This window comes from Chrysemys picta, chromosome 12, assembly GCF_011386835.1.
Source record: "Chrysemys picta bellii isolate R12L10 chromosome 12, ASM1138683v2, whole genome shotgun sequence".
Taxonomy (NCBI): Eukaryota; Metazoa; Chordata; order Testudines; family Emydidae; genus Chrysemys; species Chrysemys picta.
The window spans coordinates 10862044-10879829 of record NC_088802.1 but is presented as its reverse complement, the minus strand read 5'-3'; the positions used below and the strand labels follow the sequence as shown (position 1 = coordinate 10879829).

The window sequence follows — 17786 nt, the reverse complement described above, 5'->3', positions numbered from 1 at the left end:
CTGTGGTATCCAGGATTTATTGTGTGGACTGGTCCAGGCTGAGGTCGATGGTGGGGTGGAAATCGTTGAAATCCTGGTGAGGGAGGGTTTCCTCTCCCCAGCAACTCCATTGGATCCGGGCCAAGCCTGCAGAGGGGCTCCTCTCCGTGCCTGCCTTCACAGCCCTCGATAGCCAGCCAGTCATGCCCTCCCCATGTCCTGCCGTGTCCTGCATTGGGATGACAGAGAGTTTCTGTGCCCCACTCGCCCCACATGGATCCCTCTTGTGATCACCTCTGCACCCCATGTTCACCACTTGTGTAGGGTTATGATATTTTGTGTGCAAAGTGTGCCTGGTGAGGGATCATTGGAAAACTCATGATCTGCTGAATATTGTGCCGTTGAAATGCGTGTGACACCAGTGCATGTAGAATGGTGGGGTGGCAGCTGACAGGGGATGTAGAGTTAGGGGTGCTGGGGTGACCGTTCCTGCCACTTACCTCTGTGAATATTTATTGGTTTCTCATAAAGTGAGTTAGGATTATGGGGGAAAGTGTCACAGCTGCCACTAGTAAGAGTTGCTGGCCACAGTCTGAGGTCGTGAGAATCCCTGGGCTGGATGCTCACGATGGGCCCTTCTGACCGTAGAGCCTGTGAGTGGAACAGGAGCCGGACACAGAGATGCTGAGAACGAAGGGTTGATCGCTAGGACCCAGGAGCAGCTGGGAGGCGGCTCTCGGGGGAGCGATCGCTGGGCTCAGGCCCGGCAGCAGGAAGTGACTCGCAGCCGCTGCGGGGACTCTGGCTCCAGGCTCCTGGCGAGATCCCCGAGCCCCGGCGGCTGGTGCTGGGAGCCCGGAGCCCTGGCTGCAGCCGGGAGAGGGGAATCTCCAGCAGGGCCCTTCCCGCTGCTCCCCAGGAGCCTCTCCCAGGGCAGAGCCCCCAGCCCGGCCAGGCCCCTTCCCGGCCCGGCCCCTGCCCCAGGGGGCCCCGCTCGGAGTGAAGGTGAGAGAGACTCGCCCCCCTCACTCCCGGCACATCCGGGCTGCAGGGGGAGGAGGGAGCAGGAGGCGGTTGCTGGCGATGCGGGGTCAGGCTGTGATGGGGGCTCGGGTGCACTGAAGGGAAGATGGAGGGATCGAGGGGATTGTGGGGTGGAGGGGAGCGAAGCTGGAATGGGGGAAGATGTGAGTCGGGGGCACTGCGAGGGAAGGGTGTGTGTGGGGAGACTGGCGGTGGACAGAGGCAAAAACCCAGCCCCCCACACCACACCCTGCTACCAGTGTGTTATTGTCAGACACACCCGTGTTGGTTGGGTCTGTGCAGGGCCGGCTCTAGGTTTTTTGCAGCCCCAAGCGAAAAAAAGTGTGGCTGCCCCCACCCCAGAGCTCCCTCCCTGCACCCTTCCGCTGCCCCAGCCCTGGGCTCTCCCACCCACCCGCACCCACTGCCATCCCAGCCCTGGGCTCTCCCCCCTCACCACGTGCGGCCCGAGCTCTGGGCTCTCCTCCCCCATCCGCACCCCCTGCCATCCCAGCCCTGGGTTCTCCCCGCCCCTCCACCTGCACCCTCCTTCCGCCCCAGCCTTGGATCACTGGTAACTTCTTCCCAGGGCGGGTCATTCAGCAGGAATTTTGGATGTTCACAGAACACAGACAGGAGTGGTTCCCATATGGTTACAGAACTGCAGTAAAGTGGAACCATTTTCAGCTTGTGTGATTGGAGGATATCTGGATGCATATTATAAGCCTGTCCTCCATCAATGAGGAAAAGTTGAGGTGCCTTTATTATTCTTTTGTTCCATTCTTTGTTTCTATGGGGAACTTGCCAATGCGATATCACTGTCTTCCTTTCAAACAAATAAAACTAAAAAAAAAGGCAATGGCTGTTGAAAATAGCAATTCCAGTCCTAAAATCCACTGAGAAGCATTTCTTGCTCAATTTTATCCTACTTTTTCTACAGCAAGTTGCAGTGGATCAGTATATTTGATTTGGGAGAATTAAAGTAACAGCTGCGCAAAATGAGCTTGAGCACTCCTGAATTTTGAGGTGTTCAGATCTGGAAGGCAGGTGCTAGATTCCCTTTCTGAATATTAGCTAAATCTGGAAAGGAAAAGTCAATTTCTGCTTCCATGGCTCAGAAGTGGAAATCCTCCTATGTGCCTGATACTGTATCTGAAGCTGCCCAGGTCCTCTAGCAGAGCCTCCCCTCCCTTACTTTTCATTTTAAATTCTAGTGGGATCCACATACCTCCCTTGCTAGGTTTCAGATAGAAAGGGGCACTGTCCATTTAGTCCACCCAATTCCTTCTTTGGGGGCTGCAAGGTGAGGTCACACCAGGATCCCTAATCCAGTCTGGGGAAGTCTTCTGAAGGGAATATCTGGGCCAAAGCCTTCTACTCCTTGGGCACACTTGTTCCCCATTCACAGTGCCACCCGGCTCTAGCAATGAGCTCTCCCTTCACAACAAGCTGCAGGATGAGGTTTCAGCTATCATACTCCCTCCCCCTCCCTTTCCTGTTAATAACGGCCAAGGGAATGCTGGGAAATGTAGTTCTTTCCCTGCTCCAGGGCTGGCTCTATAGGCAGGGAACTAACCAAGGAACTACAGCTCCCAGGGCCCCCTGTTGGCTCTCAGCTCCCAGGCTGGATCCCTGCCCACTGCTGCCCCTGAAAATGGGCTGCCCCAAATAGGTGCTTGCTTTGCTGGTGCCTAGAACCACCCCTGGTCTGTATCTCATGAGTTTTGGGGTCTCCCAGGGCCCTGATCTGATTTCTGGGCAGGATTCACATCTCAGCCACACCGGAGTCACTGCTGCTTTGGGAGGCAGGGAGTGTGGATGGGTCAATGGGATCAGCCTCTGCCTGCCTGTCCCTGGGGGCTGCTGGGGGAGTCCAGGGCAGCTCATTCTTTAGGTGATGCCATCAGAGAGCTCCTGCTGCTCCTAAGGGAGAGGAGTTTACACGGCAGTGTGGGGAAATCTCCCAAAGTGGTTCCTTTAGTTCTGCTTTTTTTTCTAGCATTTGGCTCAGAGATACTGTTACTGGGAGGGTCTGAAGAGTCTGGGGGGAACCGGGGTGTGACATGGACTGAAGCCCTTTCTGTAACCTCCCCCATCGCCCCTCTTGCCCTGACAGGCTGAGGAATCACGTCCACCTTTTGCTCCAGATTGGCCCATCTTCCAGGAGACAGGGAAGGGAAATGTTTGTGATGGAGCCAGCTCAGGTAGGGGATTTTCAGGGGCAGGGAGGAGACAAGATGTGATAAACCTGCTGATTTTCTGAGTGGGCCCATTGGTGACAGGGGAGGGGAGACGGGACATTCCCCCATTTCTCAAACAGGATACAACCCCCTTGCACAGGGCTGGGAACATTTTCAAGGCTCCCAGTGCTGGAGTGAGACCCCACTAGACTGAGGCTGCTGTGAATTATGAAGGGAAGCTGTTGGGTTTCCTGTCCCTGGCTCAGAGCTCTGCTTCCCATATCAGCCTGTGGCTGGCAGGCATGTGGGAAATGAGAAGACCCTGCCCTGCTCCGTGTGCTGTGGGGGGACAAGGAGCTCTCACCTTCTCCCCACACCCTGAAGCCTCCTGGCTGCTCTCAGCAGCGTGGGGGTGGGATTCTGCTACTCTGACCCTCCCAGAACTTCAATTTCTTTATCCTTCCTCCTGCGTGACTAATGGGATTGTGGCTGCGGCAGCAGGTGCTGAGTGGGGGACTCTTTTTCTTTCAGATGCCGGTGAGCTTCGAGGAGGTGGCTGTGTATTTCACCGAGGGGCAGGGGGCTCTGATTGACCCCGCTCAGAGAGCCCTCTACAGGGACGTCATGCAGGAGAACTACGAGACGGTGACCTCGCTGGGTAAGGGATTCCCGTTCCCTCAGATACTAGAAGCAGGGTGACTAGATCATAGAATCATAGAATATCAGAGTTGGAAGGGACCTCAAGAGGTCATCTAGTCCAACCCCCTGCTCAAAGCAGGACCAATTCCCAGCTAAATCATCCCAGCCAGGGCTTTGTCAAGCCGGGCCTTAAAAACCTCCAAGGAAGGAGACTCCACCACCTCCCTCGGTAATGCATTCCAGTGTTTCACCACCCTCCTAGTGAAATAGTTTTTCCTGATATCCAACCTGGACCTCCCCCACTGCAACTTGAGACCATTGCTCCTTGTTCTGTCATCTGCCACCACTGAGAACAGCCGAGCTCCATCCTCTTTGGAACCTCCCTTCAGGTAGTTGAAAGCTGCTATCAAATCCCCCCTCATTCTTCTCTTCTGGAGACTAAACAATCCCAGTTCTCTCAGCCTCTCCTCATAAGTCATGTGCTCCAGACCCCTAATCATTTTTGTTGCCCTCCGCTGGACTCTTTCCAATTTTTCCACATCCTTCTTGTAGTGTGGGGCCCAAAACTGGACACAGTATTCCAGATGAGGCCTCACAAATGTCGAATAAAGGGGAACGATCACGTTCCTCGATCTGCTGGCAATGCCCCTACTTATACTGCCCAAAATGCCGTTAGCCTTCTTGGCAACAAGAGCACACTGTTGACTCATATCCAGCTTCTCGTCCACTGTGACCCCTAGGTCCTTTTCAGCAGAACTGCTACCTAGCCATTCGGTCCCTAGTCTGTAGCAGTGCATGGGATTCTTCCGTCCTAAGTGCAGGACTCTGCACTTGTCCTTGTTGAACCTCATCAGGTTTTTTTCTGCCCAATCCTCTAATTTGTCTAGGTCCCTCTGTATCCGATCCCTACCCTCTAGTGTATCTACCACGCCTCCTAGTTTAGTGTCATCTGCAAACTTGCTGAGAGTGCAGTCCACACCATCCTCCAGATGATTAATAAAGATATTAAACAAAACCGGCCCCAGGACCGACCCTTGGGGCACTCCACTTGAAACCGGCTGCCAACTAGACATGGAGCCATTGATCACTACCCGTTGAGCCCGACGATCTAGCCAGCTTTCTATCCACCTTACAGTCCATTCATCCAGCCCATACTTCTTTAACTTGGTGGCAAGAATACTGTGGGAGACAGTATCAAAAGCTTTGCTAAAGTCAAGAAATAACACATCCACTGCTTTCCCCTCATCCACAGAGCCAGTTATCTCATCATAGAAGGCAATTAGGTTAGTCAGGCACGACTTCCCCTTCGTGAATCCATGCTGCCTGTTCCTGATCACTTTCCTCTCCTCTAAATGTTTCATAATTGATTCCCTGAGGACCTGCTCCATGATTTTTCCAGGGACTGAGGTGAGGCTGACTGGCCTGTAGTTCCCCGGATCCTCCTTCTTCCCTTTTTTAAAGATGGGCACTACATTAGCCTTTTTCCAGTCATCTGGGACCTCCCCCGATCGCCATGAGTTTTCAAAAATAATGGCTAATGGCTCTCCAATCTCACCCGCCAACTCCTTTAGCACCCTCGGATGCAGCACATCCGGCCCCATGGACTTGTGCACGTCCAGTTTTTCTAAATAGTCCCGAACCACTTCTTTCTCCACAGAGGGTTGGTCACCTTCTCCCCATGCTGTACTGCCCAGTGCAGCAATCTGGGAGCTGACCTTGTGCGTGAAGACAGAGGCAAAAAAATCATTGAGTACATTAGCTTTTTCCACATCCTCGGTCACTAGGTTGCCTCCCTCATTCAGTAAGGGGCCCACACTTTCCTTGATTTTCTTCTTGTTGCTAACATACCTGAAGAAACCCTTCTTGTTACTCTTAACATCTCTTGCTAACTGCAACTCCAAGTGTGATTTGGCCTTCCTGATTTCACTCCTGCACGCCTGAGCAATATTTTTACACTCCTTCCTGGTCATTTGTCCAATCTTCCACTTCTTATAAGCCTCTTTTTTGCGTTTAAGATCAGCAAGGATTTCACTGTTTAGCCAAGCTGGTCGCCTGCCATATTTACTATTCTTTCTACACATCGGGATGGTTTGTTCCTGCAACCTCAATAAGGATTCTTTAAAATACAGCCAGCTCTCCTGGACCCCTTTGCCCTTCATGTTATTCTCCCAGGGGATCCTGCCCATCTGTTCCCTGAGGGAGTCAAAGTCTGCATTTCTGAAGTCCAGGGTCCGTATTCTGCTGCCCTCCTTTCTTCCTTGAGAGATGAGAGAGGTGAAATATCGGGACGTGTGGGGGAGCAAAAAAAACCAAAAAACAAGCCGGCGGTGAAGCAAAACACAAAAAAACGCCGGAGCACAGGAAAAATTGGTGGGAGCTGAGAACCCACCGGCAGCTCCACGCCCTGCCCACCCGCCACACCAGCTTGCCTCCATTCCGTCTCCACCTCCCCCCTCAAGGAGGGAGGGGGCAGCACGCAGAGCCCCTCCCCCAGCCAGAGGGACCCGCCAGGGGGCCAGGTGAGTCCCAGCAGTGCTAGACTTCCTGGAGGGGCTCCCAGGAAGCATCCAGGAGGCAGGTCCTGTCCCTCTGGCTCCTAAGGTCGCTCGGGTCGGGTCTAGGGGGGCGAGGGTGGGTGGGCTCTCTGCCGGCGCCTACAAGCCCCATCCCCGCAGCACGCAGCGGAGACCTCCTCACCGCCTCTGTGCGTGCCTGGGGAGTGGGGCTACAGCACTCTGTAGGCTCCTGCCGGCCGGCGGGCAAGCGCCAGGAGTTCAGCTGCGCTTCCCCAGGCGCAGGAAGAAGAGGTGAGTGGTGCCGGCTTGCAACCTCCACCAGATGGTCCCCCGATATCAGGAACTAGTGCGTCCCGACCGATATAAGGTCGGGACACGGGACAAATACCCTAAAATCGGGACTGTCCTGATAATATCCGACGTCTGGTCAGCCTAACTAGAAGCCGTGGGGTCTCCATGTCTGAATCTGGTCATGTTCTTCCCATGTCAGTTAGATCAGAGGCGAGTGGTTCCATAATGCACAGCTGCCCTGTGAGAGAGACTTGGATCTCCATGCGCTTTGCAGTGGGACATGGGTGTCAAAACCCAATGGACAAGCTAAACCATCCCCACCCCTCCAGCTTTCAAAGGGACATAAATCCAGCATTGTCCTGTCTGTGTTGTTTCTCGGCTGCACACACAATCCCTGTTCACCTCCCTCCTTGGGAATAGCTCCAGCCAGAGGGAGGGCTCTGGGCTCTGCAGGTTTAGAAAGAGGCAGGGGTTTAAGTGCAGAGCTGTGTGTGAGTCAGCAAGACCCCCAGAGCGCACAGATCCTGGGAATGCCTAGTGAGGGTGTAGTAATAATTCAACTCACCTCCCCAGACAACTTCCTCTGCACAAGGGGGCTCAGTGACCGTTTCCCCATCCTCTTGCATTCCACGTTCCTCCAGCAGAGCGCAGGGACAGGTTCCACTCACGGAATATCCTTTCTGTCAAATACTCCACCAATGTTCCAAGCACCCTGATCTGGTCTGATTTCACCCTCTGCACAGGATTACCCTTTCCCAAACCTGAGCTCATCTCCCGGCTGGAACGAGGGGAAGAGCCGTGGGTACCCGATCTCCAGGCCTGCGAGGAAAGAAGGCTTCTGAGATGCACCCGTACAGGTGAGGACTGACACAGAAACCTTCTGGGGGATGAAGGAAAAAGTTGACAATCCCAAAATATGGTGTGAGTAAGCGCCCTCAGTTCTTCCTCATCTCAGCCAGGACAGGGCTGCAGTCATCAGACATAGCTCACGCCATTCCAATCTGCCTATTAGCTGCAGGAGTTTGCTTCCCAGCTTTCCTTCCCTGTGAGTGTTTGGGTGGGATTTGAAGGCGGAGTCCAATTGCTCATTGTTTGTGTTGGGTTTTCCCTCGGTACTATTCCTCATTCTCACCAGCACAATGACTCCTGTCTGGATTGTCTGTCTCCCAGCAGGTGCTGAGCGAGGGAGTGAGAATGAGGAGGGGAATCATCATGAGGAAGTTCCCGCGGAAGTGGAAATGCAGGGAACCTTTGTGGGAAGAGCTGAAGGGAATTTTTCCCAGTGCTTGGAGCAGGAAGAAGGCTGGGGAAAGTGGCACAGGTCAGAGAGGCTTCTGGAAAACCACGCAGGGAAGAGAGTGGATGAATCTATTAACGGTGCAGGAGGAGACAAGGATCCCAGAGAGCAGCAGACAAACCCCAAGGAAGAGACACCCGGTCACTACCCTCAGTGTGGGAAAGAATTCATTGTGAGATCACAGCTTGTGACACATGAGACAATCTACACTGGAGAGAAACCCCTTCAATGCTTGGACCATGGGGAAAGCTTCAATAAGCTCTCAGATCTTAATAACCGTGAGACAAGCCACACTGGAGAGAAACCCTCTCAATCCCTTGAGTGGGGGAAATGTTTCATTTCGAACACAGAAATAATGAGACATCAGTTGAGCCAGACAAGGGAGAGACCCCATAAGTGCTTGGACTGTGGGAAAAGTTTCATAAGAAAGTCACACCTTGTTAAACATGAGGCAATCCACACAGGAGAAAGACCCCACAAGTGCTTGGACTGTGGGAAAAGTTTCATACAGAGGTCAAACCTAGTTCGTCATCAGGCAATCCACACAGGAGAAAGACCCCACAAGTGCTTGGACTGTGGGAAAAGTTTCAAAAGAAGGTCAGACCTTGTTCAACATCAGGCAAACCACACAGGAGAGAGACCCCACAAGTGCTTGGACTGTGGGAAAAGTTTCAAAAGAAGGTCAGTCCTTGTTAAACATCAGGCAATCCACACAGGAGAAAGACCCCAGAAGTGCTTGGACTGTGGGAAAAGTTTCATACAGAGGTCAAACCTAGTTCGTCATCAGGCAATCCACACAGGAGAGAGACCCCACAAGTGCTTGAACTGTGGGAAAAGTTTCATAAGAAAGTCACGCCTAGTTCATCATCAAGCAATCCACACAGGAGAGAGACGCCACAAGTGCTTGAACTGTGGGAAAAGTTTCATAAGAAAGTCACACCTAGTTCATCATCAGGCAATCCATACAGGAGAGAGACCCCACCAGTGCTTGGACTGTGGGAAAAGTTTTATACAGAGAGCACATCTTGTTCGACATCAGGCAATCCACACAGAAGAAAGACCCCACAAGTGCTTTGAATGTGGGAAAATTTTCATACAGAGGGCACACCTTGATCAACATCAGGCATTACACACAGGAGAGAGACCCCACAAGTGCTTGGACTGTGAGAAAAGTTTCATAAGAAGGTTACAGCTTGTTAAACATCAGGCATTACACACAGGAGAGAGACCACACAAGTGCTTGGATTATGGGAAAAGTTTCACAGTGAGGTCAAACCTTGTTCAACATCAGTCATTACACACAGGAGAGAGACCCCACAAGTGCTTGGACTGTGGGAAAAGTTTTATACAGATGTCACACCTTGTTCAACATCAATCAATCCACACAGGAGAGAATCCAGAGGTGCTTGGACTGCGGGAAAAGTTTCATATAGAGGTCTAGCCTCATTAAACATGGAAGAATCCACACAGGATCTAAACTTCTGTGACACGTGGCAAGAAAGATTAAGCAACTTGTATGTAATTGACTCAGGGTCAACATTTAGAGAGAGATTTTAACAGTGTGTCAACCTTAGATACGCTAGAGTTTGAAATGTAAATGTGTATTTTTAAAGACTTGGAAGAAGAGGGCAAGTCATGTCGAAATAACTAATTGCCTTCTATGATGAGAAAAACTGGCTCTGTCGATGAGGGCAGAGCAGTGGATGTGTTATTCCTTGATTTTAGCAAAACTTTTGATATGATCTCCTAAAGTATTCTTGCCAGCAAGTTAAAGAAGTATTGGCTGGATGAATGGACCATAAAGTGGATAGAAAGCTGGCTAGATCGTCAGGTTCAATGGGTAGTGATCAATGGCTCCATGTTTAGTTGGCAGCCGGTATCAAGTGCGTGTCCCAGGGGTCGGTCCTGGGAACGGTTTTGTTCAGTATCTTCAATAATGATCAGGCGGATGATGTGGACTGCACCCTCAGCAAGTTTGCAGATGACACTAAACTGGGAGGAGTGGTAGATACGCTGGAGGGTAGGGATATGATACAGAGGGACATAGAGAAATTAGAGGATTGGGCCAAAATAAATCTGATGAGGTTCAACAAGGACAAGTGGAGAGTCCTGCACTTAGGATGAAAGAATCCCATTCACTGCTACAGACTAGGGACCGAATGGCTAGGCAGCAGTTCTGCAGAAAAGGACTTAGGATTTACGGTGCATGAGAAGCTGGATATATCAACAGTGTGCCCTTGTTGCCGAGAAGGCTAACGGCATTTTGGGCTGTACAAGTAGGGGCGTTGCCAGCAGATCGAGGGATGTGATCGTTCCCCTCTATTCAACATTGGTGAGGCCTCATCTGGAGTACTGTGTCCAGTTTTGGGCCCGCACTACAAGAAGGATGTGGGAAAGTTTGAAAGAGTACAGCAGAGGGCAACAAAAATGATAAGGGGGCACATGACTTACGAGGAGAGGCTGAAAAAACGGGGATTGTTCACTCTATAGAAGAGAAGAATGATGGGGGATTTGATAGCAGCTTTCAACTACTGGAAAGAGGGTTCCAAAGAGGATGGATCTAGATTCTTCTCAGTGGTACCAGATGACAGAAAAAGGAGTAATGGTCTCCAGTTGCAGTGGGGAAAGTTTAGGTTGGATATGAGGAAACACTATTTCATTAGGAGAGTGGTGAAGCCCTGGAATGGGTTACCTAGGGAGGTGGTGGAATCTCCTTCCTTAGAGGTTTTTAAGGTCAGGCTTGACAAAGCCCTGGATGGGATGAATTAGTTGGGGATTGGTCCTGCTTTAAGCAGGGGGTTCGACTAGATGACCTCCGGAGGTCCCTTCCATCTCTAATATTCTATGATTCTAAGAGGGGTAACTGTAGTAGTCTATGTTGAGCTATCCAAAGGGTTCCCGTATTCTATTATTTCAGGTTTCAGAGTAGCAGCCGTGTTATTCTGTATCCGCAAAAAGAAGAACAGGAGTACTTGTGGCACCTTAGAGACTAACAAATTAATGGACACAAATCTGACATCAGGAATCAAAATACTCAAAAACCAGTGGAAGAACACTATAACCTGTCTGGTCATTCAGTGACAGACCTGCGGGTGGCTATATTACAACAGAAAAACTTCAAAAACAGACTCCAACGAGAGACTGCTGAGCTAGAATTGATATGCAAACTAGACACAATCAACTCCGGTTTGAATAAGGACTGGGAATGGCTGAGCCATTACAAACATTGAATCTATCTCCCCTTGTAAGTATTCTCACACTTCTTAACTGTCTGTACTGGGCTAGCTTGATTATCACTTCAAAAGTTTTTTTTCTCTTAATTAATTGGCCTCTCAGAGTTGGTAAGACAACTCCCACCTGTTTATGCTCTCTGTATGTGTGTATATATATCAATATATGTTCCATTCTATATGCATCCGAAGAAGTGGGCTGTAGTCCACGAAAGCTTATGCTCTAATAAATTTGTTAGTCTCTAAGGTGCCACAAGTACTCCTGTTCTATTATTTCAGGGATCAATAATTCAGCCATTATAACCGTTGCCTGTGCCACCTACCCTATTCTAGCTCAGTCTCATTGAATTCGCTGGGGGTAGGGGGTGAAGGATGGAGGGAATGTTTATAGCTGAAATCACCAAAATGTGTTTTGCCAGGTTAATGTTAATCGGATCTGTTCTGCTCTCCTGCTCGGACATTCTCTCTGGGGATCCCGGAGACGGAAAGGAGCTGGTGTTACGTTCTTGGCTACCAATCCCCACGGTGACTCTCTACACTAGCAATTCTCCAAATGTGGGCAGAGCATCCCAATGAAGGCACAGGAATGTGTCAGGGGAGGCGTGAACAGTGTGGGTTGTTTGGTTTTTTTTTTAAAGAGCACTGGCTGTCGGCCTCAGTTGCCTGGGGCTCATTAAGAAGGAACAGGCCTTGAGAGGTGGGGATAAATGCTCAGGCTCTCAAACCCAGGTGGAGCAGCAGCACAGAAGTAAGAGTGGCAATGGGGTGATAAGTGTTGTGAACAGCGATATTGATGAATATTATTTTTCAGGTGGCAACCCTAATTTCTGTGCTGCTATTGGAGGTCTTCAGAGCTGTGCACATTGCCAGCAACTACTCTGCCTTTAGAGCTGGGTGGTGATATACGTGCTTTTGAGGGTGGGGGCGTAAATGACTACAGACACCAAGTGGGAGAGGGCGGCAATGAAACACATCTCAGAACCACTGGTCTACACTCTTATGGGCACCACGTTTACAAAATGATAAATCTTCTCCAAAGTATGTCTTGTGAGGTATCGTAGGAAAAGTCATCACCTGCTGAATATTAGTGTCCCATTAAAATATATCTATCAGCACTGTCCATGGAGCTCTGAGAGTTTGCTGTATGTTTGTTACATAATGAAAAGCTGGAAAATGCCCACAGACGAGCTCCTCAGTGACAATGTCACCTGCACACCAGCTAGGTGCTACGTGGCCAGTAATTGCTCAGCCGGCCATTCACCAGCTGTGGAGCTGGGAACAGGAGAGTTACAATTCTCCGGAAGGACGGCTGCACGCTCACTTAGGCCACAGACTGGTTGTCGCCTGCCCCCCGGCTGGGGGATGAACCTCAAAGAGGAGAGTGGTATAAAATCACAAGGGAGAATTGCCTCAATTTTTACCTCTCCTTCCCCATCTTTACAGAAGGCAACGAGATGGCTTGAATGGCAACAGGGAGGGTGGATCAAGGCTGGAAGGAAATCCAGCTTGGATTTAAGAACTGTGAACTGCCTGCAACAGCGGGTGGGGTGAGAAAACCTGCTTGCTTCTCATTTTCCTTAGTTTGGTATAATTTAGGATTTAAAATGCATGTTTTAAATTTATAGTTTTAACCGTTTCTGACCTTTAACATCTTTCTCCCTTGTAATCCCTGAAAACCCTCTTGCTCCAGTTACTAAACTGGTTTTAGTGTTTTGTCTGGACCTGTGTGTTTTCATTGAAGTGTTTGGGGGATTTGACTGGAGAGAAGAAGGTTGTGGCCTAATCCGGCCCCTTTATGGGGGCGACCCACTAATTACTGAGTTTGTCCAGCGCAGTGGACAGACTGAGCAGTCCAAGATGCACATTCCCGGGGTGCAAGGCTGGGAATAGAGAACTGGCTGATGTTGCTGTGTCGTTTGGTACATTCCTGAGTGTCTGGCTGGTCGCACTCAGTGCAGTGCAGCCAGGAGTGACTTTGAAGGCTGGTGGCTGTGTGGGAGCAGAGCATGGAGGGGTTTGTTGTTCACACAGGGAAGCAGCCGGGTGGATATGATTTAAATCACTAGTCAGGAAGACTCAATTTAATCATGGTGTTCTACATAAAAATATATTCTTGTTGGTTGTTATAACCTTAATACATATTCTTCACAACCAGGGCTGGTGGAAGGATGTTTTGCGCCCTATGTGAAACTTCCACTTTGCGCCCCCCCGTCCCTGAGCCCCCACCCTGGAAGGCCCCCCCTCCCTGCAGCTCTCCCCTTCCGCCCTGAGGCTCCCCGCACGGCAGCTCCGCCCTGAGGCTCCCCACCCTGTGGCAGCTCCCCACTCCCCACCCTGAGGCACCCCCCCACCCCAGCTCACCCCTGCCCCACCTCCTCCCCGAGCACACCATCGCCGCTTCTCTTCTCCCACCTCCCAGGCTTGCAGTGCCTAAGCTGATTGGCGCCACAAGCCTGGGACAAATTATACCAGCTCACCCCTGCTCCACCTCCTCCCTGAGCCCGCCGTGCCTGCTTCACTTCTCCCGCCTCCCAGGCTTGCGGCACCAATCAGCTTAGGCTCCACAAGCCTGGGAGGCAGGAGAAGTGAAGAAACCACAGCGTGCTTGGGGAGGAGGTGGGGCAGGGGTGAGCTGGGGCGGGGAGTTCCCCTGCATGCTGCCCCACCCCGTTTGCTGCAGGCGGCCCTCCCCGCTCTCCACTGCCTCAGGTCCCTCCACCTAAATGCCAGCAGCGACTGCAGCTGCTGAAGATCCAGACGCCACGGTCGCTGCTGAAGAAAATGGTGCCCACCAAATCCTAGCACCCTAGGCTACCGTCTACATGGCCTAAATGATTCCACCGGCCCCGTTCACAATGCAGAGATAGCTGTAGGTTTCATTTTTAGAAGGTACACACTGTACATTTGTAAACAGTGATTTATTTTGAAAACTTTTCAGATGAGTTTTACAGCTATATCAGACAATGAATGTTTGTTTGGTTATTTCATTACCAAAGGTAATTGAAGCAGATATTTATGAAGTCATTAGGAGGTGAACTATTTAACTAAAACAACAACGTTCAGCATTCTGGATTTGTTTCTTCAACAGCAAACATATAATATTTTAACAGAAAAGTGTATGTCCCTCTCTTCTCACATTTGTCTCCAGACTTCTCCTTCTCCAGATCTATTCTGCCTCCAACAGTCTTGTATTCATTGTACTTTTTGAAAATTTGCAAGTTTGGAGAGCGGTAAGGGATTGACTCTGTGTACACAAATTTGCAGAGGGACAATAGAGGTGAGGTCTGTTATTTCTCACCTCTATATTTTAATTTATTTTAAAACATTTTTACTGTTAACAAGTATGTTACCTTTGGAGATACAAAGACAAAGTTTGAGAACTGGCAAACTAAGCATCTCTCATGGTATCTTCTAGACTGAGCACTGAGTCCCATAGGGTAGATAGAAAGATTTACCTAAGTAATCTATACAGAAGCCTGTGGATCCCCATAAGACTGGGTCCTTAATGCATGAACTACAGGAACTCATTTACAAAAGTTTTCTTAAACATGACATGTCTATATTGTCTCATACTATAGAATTAGAATGTATAATCCCTATTCTATGATGAGAGATCTTTGAGCTATAATGTATCTTTTTCTTTAGATAAAATGGTTTTTGAGGAAAAAAATTATCAAAATAATCCGAATTAAATAAAAAAAATCTGATTTTCTTGATTTTTTTTTTAAATCATTGATTTTTATTCACTCTGGGAAACAGTGTAAAACATGCCCTGGGATGGAGAATTAAGCAGTTCAACAGTCCAGATTGTACCCTGGGGAATGTCTCACACCTGCTGTCTCCTGGCACCATTGTGCCTTCATCATCCTGATCCTGAAAGGCAAGTTACGCAGGGCAAACCAGAGAAGAGGAACCAGCCGACATCCTCAACTCCACCGACGTTCGTTTTGGCTAAATCCTGAACTCCCCCTGGCATGGGAGACTTGAGGTTCTGCTGCCAGCCTTCCCCTCATGCATCTGTTTCCTTCCCAATGGTCAGGGGTGAAAGTAACTTAAAGGACTTAGCCCAGGGGTGAGCAAACTTTTGGGCTCGAGGGCCACATGAGGGTTGTAAAATTGTATGGAGGACCAGATAGGGAAGGCTGTGCCTCCGCAAACAGCTTGGCCCCGCCCCCTATCCGCCCCCTCCCACTTCCCAGCCCCTGACTGCCCCCCCTCAGAATCTCCAACCCACCCCCACTCCTTGTCTCTTGACCACCCCCTCCGGAGACCCCCACCCTAACTGCCCCACCCAGAACCCTCCCGCCCAACCCCCCTTGCTCCCTGTCCAATTACAGCCCCATCCCCTATCCACCCCCTGCCCCCTGACAGACGCCCGAGACTCCCACGCCCCATCCAACCACCCCTGCTCCCTGACTGCCCCCTCCAGAGACCCCCCCCAACCACCACCCCGGAACCCCAACCGCTATGCAACCCACCCTGCTCCCTGTTCCCTGATTGCCCCCCGGGAGCTGCTGCCACTTATCCAACCCCACATCCCTGTCTCCCCTACCATGCTACTCAGAGCAGCGTGTCTGGCTCCGCGCGGATCTAGACACACTGCTCCGCGGAAGTGCACAGCCCCACCCCCAGAGCGCTGGCCACACGGTCAGCCTTGTTTGTCATCAGGCAATCCACACAGGAGAGAGACCCCACAAGTGCTTGGACTGTGGGAAAAGTTTCAAATAGAGATCACAGCTTGTTAAATATCAGAGAATCAAAACAGTAGAGAGACTCCACAAGTGCTTGGACTGTGGGAAAAGTTTCATACAGAAGTTTTTTGGTTGAAGGATGGCTACTTTTAAATCTGTTGTTGAATGTCCAGGGATATTGAAGTGTTCTCTTACTGGCTTTTATATGTTACCATTCCTGATTTGTGTCCATTTATTCTTTTACATAGAGACTGTCCGGTTTGGCCAATGTACATGGCAGAGGGGCATTGCTGGCACATGATGGCATATATTACGTTAGTAGATGTGCAACTGAATGTGCCCCTGATAGTGTGGCTGATATGGTTGGGTCCTATGATGGTGTCGCTAGAGTAGATATGGGGACAGAGTTGGCAACGGGGTTTGTTGCAGGGATTGGTTCCTGGGTTAGTGTTTCTGTGGTGTGTAGTTGCTGGTGAGTATTTGCTTTAGATTGGGGGCTGTCTGTAAGCAAGGACTGGCCTGACTCCCAAGGTCTGGATGGAAGATGGAGGCAGGTAGGTAAGTATAGCGGTCAGTAGCTTTCCGGTATAGGGTGGTGTTTATGTGACCTGCACTTATTTGCTGTGGTGTCCAGGATCTCTTGTGTGGACTGGTATAGGCTGAGGTCAGTGGTGTGGTGGAAATCGTTGAAATCCTGGTGAGGGAGGGGTTCCTCTCCCCAGGAACTCCAGTGGACCAGGGCCAAGCCTGCAGAGGGGCTCCTCTCCCTGCCTGCCTTCACGGCCCTCGATAGCCAACAGGTCCCGCCCTCCCCATGTCGCACCCTGTCCTGCGTTGGGATGACAGAGAGTTTCTTTGCCCCACTCACCCCACACGGATCCCTCTTGTGATACCCTCTGCACCCCATGTTCACCACTTGTGTAGGGTTATGATATTTTGTGTGCATAGTGTGCCTGGTGAGGGATCATTGGTAAACTCATGATCTGCTGAATATTGTGCCGTTGAAATGCATGTGACACCATTTCATATAGAATGGTAAGATTTCAATGTATGTTTGTTGCTAGCCTGACCATATGCCAGGTGCCCCAAAAGAGGACACTAATGGGGGGTGGCAGCTGATAGAGTGTGTAGAGTTAGGAGTGCTGGAGGGGGTGCTGTGGGGGTACTCATGAGGTGAGGGCAGTGTTGGCCGCTGTCACAGTGGCAGGGCGCTGGCAGCAGCTGTCAGTCAGCGTCGACATGCGGGATGCCTCCCCTCCCCTCAGGGCTGGGAGTCTGGGCCTGGGTGAGCGGGAGCTGGCAGCAATCAATCAGCTATGGATGCAGGGCAATTGGATAGTTGGGAAGGTGACTAATCAGGGATGTTTCTGAGCTTCAGCCCTTGTGCTCTGCAAACACCCCCGGACATTTGCTGTTATGGCAAAACCCACTCAGCAGGCTCAAAGACGGAGATCTGTCCATAAAGACCCAGACATATGTCAAAGTTTTTGTTACAGAAATATGTCATAGTTCTGGGGATTGTCCCACTCAAACTCCTCAGAGATGACAAAGGACTGACTGTGGGTGTTAGAAACCCCTTATCTGGCCGTCCATCACCAACAGGAAGAAAGGGGTAAAGAAAGAAATTTATAATTCACCTGAAGGATGCTTTGGAGCTCACACACACCATGAAGTTGCCTGACCCCATGACTGTTGGCCCCTTACTGAAACTTAGTGGGGGGGTTTTGGTTGGTTTCTCCCAGTACCAAAAGACAGGAAGGGCCAATGAGAAATGAAAACCCTGAGACTAGTCCCCAGGGCGAATGGAGAGAGGCCAAGGCACTAGGTCAACCTCGTTGACAGGGCTGGCAGGCCAATGAAGGAGTCAGGTGCCAATTCTCTGTGTGAGCTGGAGCTGCCTGCCAGAGAAGGGCAGAGCTAAGGGGAGAGGAGCAGCTAGA

General features: G+C 50.6%; 2 protein-coding genes across 7 annotated transcripts in view; both read left to right on the top strand.

The window, feature by feature from the left end:
* LOC101948742 (zinc finger protein RFP-like) overlaps positions 1 to 17786 on the top strand; it is a 1201957-nt gene that overhangs the window by 139317 nt on the left and 1044854 nt on the right. The gene's annotated exons all lie outside the window — the stretch shown is intronic.
* LOC122173389 (zinc finger protein 436-like) overlaps positions 764 to 17786 on the top strand; it is a 49813-nt gene continuing 32790 nt past the window's right edge. Inside the window, exons 1-5 of one of the 6 annotated variants that reach the window (XM_065564513.1) lie at positions 861 to 984; positions 3119 to 3206; positions 3714 to 3840; positions 7372 to 7485; positions 7799 to 11405. In XM_065564513.1, the coding sequence (XP_065420585.1) occupies positions 3183 to 3206; positions 3714 to 3840; positions 7372 to 7485; positions 7799 to 9366 (1833 nt within the window). In that variant the 5' untranslated portion in view covers positions 861 to 984; positions 3119 to 3182 and the 3' untranslated portion in view covers positions 9367 to 11405. Of the gene's footprint in view, positions 985 to 1025; positions 1758 to 3118; positions 3207 to 3713; positions 3841 to 7371; positions 7486 to 7798; positions 14187 to 17786 lie in introns of those variants that run through there. The other 5 variants (XM_065564512.1, XR_010592024.1, XM_065564517.1 and 2 more) reach the window with 5 other exon arrangements.